Below are 11,382 nucleotides of genomic sequence, written 5' to 3' on the forward strand. Positions count from 1 at the left end.
TCAAATCTTATTTGTATGGCACTTTTCATGCATAAAAGCAATGCAAAGTGCAATCCTTTTAGTCTAAATCTCCCACAGAAATGTGGCGTTTACATGGACCTGCCAGAAATAAAGCACAGTAAAAAGCACCTGGTGGGAGAGGTAGTAGCGGATGTCCCATTACATCCTGTGTTTGTGAAGATGGTTGCCCTCTGCCCTCCTCTCCAGTACAGTGGATTCATGTTGCATACAGAAGTGGGAGAAAGGAATGCCTGTGACCGGCCACTTCCACTGTTGTTTTTCGCAATCCTGCTGAATACAAATTTTTTGTGTGTTTGCCTTTCATGCAAGCAAAAGCCTCCCCTGCACCTCCCACTCTTGGTAGCTCAGTTGCTCGTCTTTGTATCTTAATATACCTACAGCCTTTCTCACACAGGTGAAGCTGTGTCTGGTCCACAGAACAAATTAGAGGAGGTTTTTCGCAGAAATGGTGTGACAGTTTACATGAGTGTGAGTGAAGGTGTAGGTGTGTTGGTCAGGTCAGGAGAGGAGAGGAACAATAGCACCAAAACAGCTGTATATTTTCTGAAAGCTGATACTAGTGTGCGTATCAGGGAGTATAGTTGTGTTTGGTTTTAGGCTTGTCCTCTAGAGAACAATACACTATGTTAGGAGACCACACCCATTTTAAAGTGCTCCCCCCACTTCCACTCACTTTAGCCCACTAGTCCTTATTTGGTCATGGTGCCAGCTCAGCTGGTGATTGGTTAAAGGGAAAAAAACATATTAATGGAGACACACACCTGTGCAGGCTTACATACGCATACACACACACACACACACCCAACTCCAGTGTTTTCTTCATATTTATTGAGCGTGATTGCTACCAAAATAACTTCACATAAATGCAGTTAAACAAATAATTTAGGATAATGAGTAAGGATAAACATAAACACACAAAGCAGACACTATCTTGTCTAGACTTGTTGTACATTAAATTGCTCCTCGAGGTGTGCCTGTATTTACAGATGCATAACCCGTCTTTTAGTGGGTTTCTTTAAATCCTTCTGAGGACCTGCTAAGACACTGAGAAGTCCAAAGCCACATCCAGACCCCTAAATGTTACACACATGCAGCTTGATGAGAAAGTAGCCTTATCAGTGACTTGAGGAAGTTGGTCAGTTACCACTGAAGGAAACTTGCATCTGCATCTTTTCCTTCAGGCCACAGTAGTTACGATGAACTCATGAGGAGAGACTGATCTGTTTTGGGATCTGACAGAAAACCCCTTCGTGTTTCCAGAATAAAGTCTTTGTAAGCTGATGATACGCTTGATTATTATATTGATAAACAGCTGAGCTGACACAGAAACTGAAATGTGACACATTGTGGCATAGAAAAGTGAGCAACATAAGAGTCCCTGAAGGACACTAGCAGCCTCTGGCTGACACACAAGAAAAGACATTAGGAGACATTGACTTAAAGTCACATATTTTTTATTACGCAGACACAGAAAGAAGTACAGTCTATGGATTTATCAGATTTTTTTCATCAGTGATTTTTACATATTATTATGAGAGTCACAGCACTTCTCAGTGTGGTCTCCCTTAGTCAGTCTCTCCTGCGGACTCCAGCTCGGACAAAATTACTCTGCATGGGAAAGAGAAACAAGATACTCCTGTAAAATATGTTGGCTTCATGATAGATAACATCAAGATCTAACTACCCCTCTTTGATACTATTCAGCTTCTGTGGAAAACTTCCAACAGAACATTTTGTCCCTAAGAACTGAATCAAACACTATGAACTGGCTAATGTTAATTCTTCCCTTGTTAGTTTTTCATATCTTTCCTCTCCACATATCACACGTCACTTTAAAACAGTCGAGGTCCCATGCTAGCCGTGAGCCATGGTAACAAGCAGAGACGCCAAAGGTACCACCTGACAACATCAGTCAGGATGCATTCAGCATGAATAAGCTGCTGCTACATGTCTGCACCATGTTCACATGATTGGATTTGTTGCACTTCACTAAAGTTTAGAGCTATTTGACAGCAGTTTTTAACTATGTCCTCACACATTGACCATACACAGGCCAGCCATATAATTGGTCCTCACCATGTCTTGATTGGTTTGAAAAGTGTCTTAGTAATCTCAACAATGTAGTCCCACTTAACATGGTGAAAATGTCAGATGTAGTGATGGAGAAACCGAAGCTTTCTGAGCCACTGAATGAATATGAAGCAATTATGTTGAAATGGTTGAGCGTTTCGAAGCATTTCTTTTAGTTAATTATGGCGACATCTGCTGGCCAACATTCAACATAGCATGGGCATTGAACAATAAAGGGCAAGGTCTCATGAGGCAGCAACGCAAGCAAATAACATTAACAATATACTTGTATTATAATGTGATTTTGCCACCATAAAATATTGTCTGTAATAAAGCCATGCCTTTGCAACATTGGGAAATGCTTGTGTAGTACAAAAAGCTGGTGATGGTGGCAAGGGGAATTTGGGGGGGTTCAAATGTTTTTATTTAAAAAGAAGATCATTTCAGTTGAATTTGGCTTAAGCGTGTTTCCTTTCTTTGTCAATACCTGTCCAGATTTGGAGAAGACGTGGTAGTGAAATCAGTATGTATAGTGTTTGAATGTCTATGTGCCAATGAAAGTGTAGAACTGTATGGTTGTTAATCTAATGCTAATCTTACCTATATCTCACTCTCCCTGCTTGCAATGACACAGGGCAATGCAAAGTTAGTGATTGTCCCAGAGGTTAAACCAACTAAATATCAGAAATTTAACAACTATTTTCCTGAAAGCACTCCTGTGTGCAAGTGCAGATCAATGTTTTAAAATTATTTCCCACAAGTGACACATATTTATCAGGGACCGTTTCAGAAAAAAACCTGTTTCCGGCTGCTGGACAGTGATTCTCCTCACCTTTGCTCCTCGGTCAGATCAAACTCAGCCAGTGCTCGCTTTGCCAGCTTTGGTGTTTCTGGCAGACAGAAGGCTGCAGACAGCTGAACCAGGCCTACTGCTGTCTGAGGGGAGCCATTGCTTTGACAGGCCGACAGGAAGTTTTGCAACAGCGCCTCACTGGAGGATCGTACAGCAGGAAAAGACGTGTGAATATTTACGCTTCATGTGTGTCTAGATGTTCAGCAACCTTTTGGAAGAATTACAGTTATCGCCTTGACTAATAGTACGTTTGTTTGTGTTGACAGGTTGAGGACAAGAGAGCCAAGAAAACTAAAGGATTTAAACTTTACCAGAAATTTCAAGCTTAAAGCAACAGGCCTGGTGAGAGAGACGTCTGCCCGTTCTTTTTTAGTTTTTTAGAAACCTTCTGTTGAACATGGCATAGGTGTCACCACTTGTCAACTTTCTGTCTGAAATTTTTACGTGGGGCGATACTTACGAAGGAACTCTGTTGTTGGATTTAAAGAGCTGCAGCATCTCCCTGCAGAGAGGATGATATAGGAGGCAAAGTATGTCTCACTTTACATTAGAGCATGAATAGTCAGAGCAAAGCACACAGACGGGCAGACGTCTCTCTCACCAGGCCTGTTGCATCTTGTTGACTCGCAACAGCAGGAACGTGATGTTTGACAGAGATGAGGTGCTCCATTCCAGACCAGGCCTACTTCTGTCTGGATCAAACACCTTCTTTATTTCCAGAGCACAGACTGCAAAAGACTCCTGAACCTGCAGATGTGCAAGGATTTGATTTAACAGTCTTTGTGAGAAATGATTGGACACTGAGCACGCTTTGAGCACAACACTGACATGAGGTCATGCTGCTGGTTTCAATCACTCACCTCAGGACTTTGTTTCTCTCTGGCCATCAGCGAGAGCACCTCCTCCACCAGATCCAACTTATTGTCATGACCCATGGAGCAAATATCTGGGAAACAGGCAAAAAAACAGATTAAAAACAAAGATAACAACAACAACAACAACAACAAAAGATTGAATCACACCATGAGGATCAGACTTCATATTGTTGAACCATTTAGTTTAAACCAGAAAAGTGAAGCTGGAGAGGTCATTTTGTACTGAATGTTTTTGAAATTTCTATACGCATCTTGAAATGCACCTTTCCATATAGTGGGCAGTAAGTCAAGACGGCTGTCTGTGTCCAGAGCCTGCAGCAGGTCCTTCACACCTTGAGGGTTTGGGTAGTACACCTGGAGACATACAGGAAAGTAATACAAAAAAATATTATCAACAGTAAATATATGTCAGGGCTAAGTATTATCTAAAATGGACAGAAAAATGTTAAATTGTGTTTGTGCCTGTGTGTAACATGAAATTATTTCACATGCACGACAGTATCCCTCAGCTCCTTGGAGTTTTTTTTTTTTTCTTTTCTTTTATCTGGGGAACACAGTGAAGTATTTGGCTACTAAAGAGCTGATATTTTCCTTCTGAGCTAAATATGAGCAACTGTTTATTATCCTGCTGCTAATAACAACTTCACAATGCCAATGTTATGTTTTTGGCTTTTCCTACCCCTGCTCCATGTGGAAAAATTTATAGTTCAGTTCAAAATGAAGTAGTGATTCTAAAACCCTATATTTTATCCATTTTCTGTGTTTAGCTAAAGTGTTCCTTATTCATAAGAAGACACATTTGTGGTTTTAATAACTCAAAACCAAATACCCTTAGTGTAGTTTTACATCTCCTCTCCCGTACTCTGGAGCATTGACCAAATTAAAAGATCCTAGCTCACACTGCGCCCTCATCCACTGCTCCAGCACCCCCCGCAATCCGGAAACGGATAAGCGGTAGAAGATGAATGAATTAATGAATAACCCAATCAGAATAAGATGTGCTCTAATCCTGTCGTCTGACTGGCTGACGGTGTTCTGAGTGATTATTTATAAATACAGTAGATTTCAGACAGATACTTTGGGAAACCAAATCCTACAAGATTGAACGGTATGTCCAGATGGGCGGGGCTTAGGGTGCGCCTGAGGGCAGTGACTGCTTTGTTGTGACATCACAAAATACCAGAAGTCCTGACAGCTAGTTTTAAGGCTTAGGAAACAGACCGTGAGCATTGGACATCTACCACCAGACTGTAGACTTGTAGACAGAAACTAGATCAGTCTCTATGTTATGCAGTGTTTGCATACTATTTGGTGTGCTTTAATAACAAAGTCAATACCCTGTTGTGATAATATTGGCTTTGGTGAGACAGATAATAACCAGCTCCAGCCTCTTATTCCTTAAAATGGGTTATTGATTATTGATTCGTCATATACTATAAGGTCTAGAGTTGTACATGTGAACAGGGAGAGAGGTGCTGTGATGTACTGACCGAGGGAATGAGCTGCCTGTACCACTTCATCACTACATCAATGTGTTCCATCAGGCACAGCAGGTTGAAGAAACGACCACTGGAGACAAGAGAGAGGAGTCCAGTTACATGTGGTTAGTGTGTTAATTAATCCAATCTGTTTATACCAGAGATTATGACCTGAAGGACTCAGTTATACGGTTGCAGTATTCATCATGTGACATAAAATACTTGCTTTATGAAGTACATGTGACTCATTCATTAAATTACTATAAGTTATGGGGTATGTGGTTCTGGTTGGTGGAAGGTTTTTTACTCACTAGTAAATACTCTTTTGGTAAGGATCTCCCAGAAGCCTCCAGTTCTCTCCCACCTCCACAAGAATATTTATTTTATAACCCAGCTCCAAATCTTTGTTATCCAGACACTGTGGAGAAAAACAGGTCAGGTAATAGCATAAGAGTACACCACCTAGATAGACTGTCAAGATGATCATACCTGCAAGTTTAAGGTTTAGCAAGTATAGATAATAATATCTATAAAACATAGCCTCCATATACTATAAAACATAGCCTCCATATACTATAAAACATAGCCTCCATATAAATCTAAAAATATGCAAAGAAACACAGGTGCATGATGTTAAATACTTCTTTTTAGACTCTTAGACATTTTACAGAAAGGCATTGGAGATAAAAAAAAAAAATGTATCCAAAATGAGCAGTTAAAATGATAATATATTATAAATAAAAATAATTGAAAAGACTTACTATTTTCATGGCACTAGTGAAGAACATAACTAAAAAGAAAAGAAAGAGTGACCAGTCAGTATTAAAAACAACTAATCAATACATGGTGATGGTCAATAGAGCTGTCAGGTTTCATTAAAACTGAAGTTGTTAAAGTCTGGTGGATAATTGTGAACAGTAAAAAGGTACAAACAAGTCAACCTATAAGAGCAGCACATTTGTGGTCTGGACTGGAGTTTAATAGCTGGACGACAAATTGTCCTAACAACATTTAATTTCTACTGTTGAAAGACATTTACAAGTGTTTGGCTGCTGACAGTCATGAACTTTAGTTCAACCAAAAGTTCTTTGTTTTAGTTTCAGAGGAGCCAAACTTACACATTTAAAACAAGACCAGGAAACGCTGACTGATAATGTATTTTCCACATTAGTTCAAACATGCAAACTTTATCCTACCATCACCGGGGTCCTGACAGGTGAAGCTCTCTCCCTCCAGCTCTGATACTATTTCCTTTAAGATGTCAGTGCTGTTCTGACCAAAGAAGGCTAGAAAGACACAAAGCCACTGAATACAAAACACAGCATACTGAAAAAAGCAATGAAGACTGTACTATGACTGCCAAAAACTGTTGCTCTTTACCTGATTTGTAGAAGATTGCTAGGATGTGGTCATAGGTGGCCAAGCTGGGCGCTGAAAACAGATAACTAACTGTTGACAATGCTACAATTACATAAATAAAAACTGTAAAATTCTAAGAAAACATTTGGGGGATTCCATAACAATTTGAAGATGGAAGCAGTTTGAGTTTGAGTGTGCTGCTAGTTACCTACTCCCACAGCCTTCATCTCACTTAGAATCTGTGGAGCTTTTGTTTTGGCCATAGAGCCACAGCGCCTCAGAGCTTTCAGGACGCTGTTGAAGGTCATCAGTGTGGGCTGAATTTTCTGCTGATTCATCTCAGTCAACAGCTCCTGCAGAGACATGCACACAACTTAAGACCCCATTGGTCCAAGTTTTTCAGCTGATGGTAAAGAGTTGGCCTGAGTTATCGCTTCTCAAAGAGATGCAACATTTTTTGAACCCTTTGTGAATCCATTATCACATGATCCTTACCTAGTACCTAACTGATACAAAAATATTGCTCTTTAAAATAACCAGTGCAATGACATTTTGATGGTGATATGATTATTTGTTTTTAAAGGGTGACTGGAAAGGCTTTATTCAGATAAGAACTGCAGCTGTGTGACAGTGAGCAGGAAAGAGTAAAGAGGCCTTAAAGTAGGGGTGTCAAGCTCAATCACACAAGGGGCCAAAACTCATAGCACACATAGACTAAAACTAACCATGTTTTGAAAACAAATATGAATTGAAAAAAACAGAATAATATATTTTGCTCCCAAAAATGAAAACGTATAAATATTTTGTTTCCCATGAAAATGTCTAGTGAAAACCTGAAAGCATTAAAAAAAAAAAAAAAAAAATACAGCCACATTAGCTCCACAAACAAGACACATTTTGAAAACAGATGCCTCATTGGTATGTCGTCAGGGAAGCTGAAATACTGGTTCTTGCAGTTAGCCTATTGTTTGGCATGGCAGCTGTTGCGCTGCATTATGGGATGATAAATGTGCCTTACGGTAATCAATTCCCATCTCTCGCTGTGTGTCTCTCTGACTCTTGGAGCTGCTGTGAGTAGAGCGTTGAAGATGTGGACATCAGCTAGACACAGAGAGGGGGGTTGTTAGTCACTTGCATTAAATTTGTCTTTAAACACAAGGGAGAGGTAGGAATATATTTCATAACGTGTATTTTGGGGGATATTTGTATGACATATGACATAATTTTACTGTCTATGTTTTAAAAAATCTATTAAGTCATTGATTAATAATTGTGTTTGTATACTGCAACTAATGTGTGCATTTCTTAGTTATTTCTCCAAGATAAATAAATAAATCAAACACACATTTTTACTTTTGCTTACAACTCACCAGCCAGCCTGTTGTTGAGCAGGTCTGTGTACATGCTGAAAGCCTTTTCACAGGCTTCAAACTGGGAAGACAAAGATGAGCTTTTACTGATATCACTTTGTACTTAAAGGTGAATTGTTTTAAGCAGATAACCATAGCTGAGATGAGCCTCTTTCTCTCTCACACACACACACGACTAAAAGCAGCTATGAATTGGTCCGTACCTTGACCATGCCTCTGATCAGAGCCGAGTAACACCGTGTGTCTCTCTCTGGTAGCAGGTTAAAGATTCTCTCAGCATTGTTGTTTTCTCTCCAGGGGGTCTTCTGGATTTCTAAATCCCGCCGCAATTTAGTTCTCCTTCCCCTCTTCTCTCCTGACTCCTGCTCAACACACAGGGATGTTATATGGCTGCATTATGATGCTAACACAATGTTTTTCACTTGCTGCAGTGGGAAATAACTCTTGTAACCAAGTAACAACATAAGGTTTGGATAAGAGACAACTCACCGCATCTTGTTGCTGTGTTATCCCATCCTGTTCAGGGTCTCTGTCACCACACAGACAGATTAGATCTAGCAGGTCATGGGTTGTTTCCATTGAGACTGCTGTGCCTGGAAGAGGTACATTGAAGACACACAGCTGGTATAGTAGGCCTGTACTGAAAGTGAGCAAAGAGAACATGCTAACAGCAGTGTGTGTGTATGTGATCTCACCAGCTTGTAGTAGCTGGTCATACATGTCAATAGCAGCTTGAACTTTTCTCAGGCTGATTCGTTCCTTCAGTGCCTCCTCGCTCACCTCTTCAAGAAGCAGTGAAACTGTCTCTGGCATCAGACACTACATGCAAACACATCACATGAAACAACGTTTTTACTAAATAATACACAATCACTGCATTTCTGACTCCAACAGAAGGTTCAGCACCAAAGGCTGCTTTGATGACTTGGATTCACATGAATACATTGACTCTATCAACTTTTCTTCAGCCAGCATATTTTAGGCATCAGAATGAAGCCAAATATAATGAAACTTTCTGTTCCTAAAGCTGTGCTGAATTAAGCCTGATGTCTGATGATATTTGACCTCTAGACCTTTTTTATAGACACCCAAGTATTCACTAGCATATACAGATGGTTTCTTACTGGTATATGTGGACCAGCAAAGTCTTTAGTGAAGAATTTGGGATTATTGTTGATGAAGTATTTGGCTGCAGATCTGCCAGACTCCTTGGACAGATAGTACAACTTCTGCAGAGAGAGAGTGGTAGACGAGAGAGGGAACAAAGGGGATTACATCAGTTAAAAATATCGCACAGTGACAGATCATCTCTATCGCTTGCCTTTTCCAACATATGTACAGAGGGCAGGCTTTATTTTAATCATAAAAACAAAAGTGATCTGAACTTTAAATGTTCTGAGTTGTATCATTAAGAAACACAGAATCTTTAAATGCTATCACTTTCATTATTCAATTAAGACAGTGTCTTACTTAAAAATAAATTGAAAGTAGTTTACTGGAAAAATGTGGAAAACAGCCCTAAAAAACTCAAGAAGAATAAATGACATGAGAAGATATAAAACAAATGCTTTAATTTATATCTATGCTCTCATAGCTGGGTGCTACAATGACAAGTAGCTGTTTTAGTTTTAATCTTTTTGTCACCTGGGAAAACAACTATTAATTATTATTCTAGAGTTGAGGATTTAAGAGCCCACATCAAATTAATTAAGGAAATACTGAAAATGTGTACAAATGATTTATGTATATCATAATATCTGTCACAGGGGATAATCCAAAAACAGAATGTAACTGAAATAATACAGTGGTCCCTAAATAAATACGGTCACACGAAGCTACTGGTTAAGGAATGAAAATGAGAGACAAGAGAAAAAGAAAATGAAAAGCACGGTGAGTAAGATGTAAAGTCTAGTGTTGCTCTGACGTACAAACTCATTAGGGGTCCTTGGGGAGAGGTAGGGGTCATCTTGGAACTGGTATGGATATGCTGTTGTATCCTGGGGATGAAGAGAGAGGTATGAAGCATTACTGTATATCCACAGTTTAACAGGCAAATCTGACGAATGGGAGGGAGCTCTTACTCTGCCAACAGTTGAAGCCAGAGCCTCCAATACTGCCTCTTTGCTCCTGTTTGTGAAGAATTATTAAGTCAGTATATACGGATGCATTACATGTTCTTATAATGTGTTACTACCTTGATGATGATGAATATGATAATAGAGTGTCTCCTGGGTGCCTCAAGTGCAACAACTACAACCTAATATATAACAGTATGGAAACATACCATGTTTTCTTCCTGGGAATGACAATACTCTCTATAGCGTCTGAAATGTCATGAAGAGAGAGGTATAAGTTCAATGTAAATTACATTAGAATCATTATAAAAAAATTAACATATCCTCTGTTGCTAGACAGTGATTAGCTGGCTGTAGCCAACCCCAGCTCATACTTTGTGAGGGCGGTGTACACCCTGGACAGGTCACCAGTCCATCACAGGGCCGACAGACAGAGACAAACAACCACTCACACTCAGACCTACAGACAATTTAGAGTCACCAATTAACCTAAAAATTATGACTTTGGATGGTGGGAGGAAACCGGAGTATCTGGATGCAACCCACGCAGGCATAGGAAGAACATGCAAAACCCGCACAGAAAGCCCCCAGGCTTTGGCCGAACCAAACCAGTTAATTTCTAATTGTGGGGCAGTACTAACCACTATTCCACTATGCAGCCACGCTGCCCTCTGTTTGGGGCTTGAATCCTCTCACAATGGTTTTGCTGAATGCTTCATCGTAACAACCCTATTTGCAATTTACCTTGTTTAGTTTCAACAGCTTGTTGTCGGAGTGCTGAGGTCCAACCAAAGGACCTGCAAAAAAAAAAAGGATCATTAATGCCATTTCTCATACAGAGACGTTGTATGAGACTCCTCCGGCAAGCTACATTATGAACACATAGCATCTACTAATTTCGAATTAATCCTATTAGAGGATTAGATATAAGTGTTTGATGACTTGATCGGAATAGAAACGCAATTACATTACAATTTCGGATGAACATTTATCGCATGAGAGCGACACAGGGGACCTCCTCTAAAATTATGCTAGGTGCAGCTGTCCAACAGCAAATGTATGGAATATTATACAAGGTGAATTAGTCCCAGTCTGGTTCAAGACACTCCCATGGGCAATTTCTCACCTGTGACCCCGCAACTGCTCGAAGTTATTTAACACAATTAATCCGTTTCTCCGGATGGAATGCCCTACATGCCTAATGGGCGCCGCCATGTTGTTACAAACCGGAGGCTTCTGGGAGGGAGAAACCATGTGGTCCCAAGAAGACTGGGGGCACGG

General features: G+C 40.0%; 1 protein-coding gene across 2 annotated transcripts; it reads right to left on the minus strand.

The window, feature by feature from the left end:
* Positions 1 to 1,464: 1,464 nt before the first annotated feature.
* ptcd3 (pentatricopeptide repeat domain 3) lies at positions 1,465 to 11,322 on the minus strand. Of its 2 annotated transcripts, none has more exons than XM_029512609.1 (23): positions 11,228 to 11,322; positions 10,846 to 10,898; positions 10,311 to 10,350; positions 10,108 to 10,153; positions 9,955 to 10,023; positions 9,151 to 9,255; positions 8,722 to 8,845; positions 8,516 to 8,619; positions 8,230 to 8,385; positions 8,027 to 8,087; positions 7,675 to 7,757; positions 6,865 to 7,009; positions 6,678 to 6,728; positions 6,494 to 6,583; positions 6,059 to 6,087; positions 5,609 to 5,715; positions 5,310 to 5,388; positions 4,083 to 4,173; positions 3,805 to 3,890; positions 3,546 to 3,691; positions 3,405 to 3,446; positions 2,924 to 3,082; positions 1,465 to 1,629 (listed from the first exon to the last, which is right to left on the minus strand). In XM_029512609.1, the coding sequence occupies exons 1-23, from the start codon at positions 11,314 to 11,316 to the stop codon at positions 1,587 to 1,589; spliced, it is 1,998 nt and encodes a 665-aa protein (XP_029368469.1). In that variant the 5' UTR covers positions 11,317 to 11,322; the 3' UTR covers positions 1,465 to 1,586. The 2 variants fall into 2 exon arrangements, with proteins under 2 accessions (XP_029368469.1, XP_029368467.1); XM_029512607.1 differs by having other exon boundaries at positions 8,230 to 8,388.
* Between the last annotated feature and the right edge of the window lie 60 nt (positions 11,323 to 11,382).

Source organism: Echeneis naucrates, chromosome 10 (assembly GCF_900963305.1).
Source record: "Echeneis naucrates chromosome 10, fEcheNa1.1, whole genome shotgun sequence".
Classification (NCBI taxonomy): domain Eukaryota; kingdom Metazoa; phylum Chordata; class Actinopteri; order Carangiformes; family Echeneidae; genus Echeneis; species Echeneis naucrates.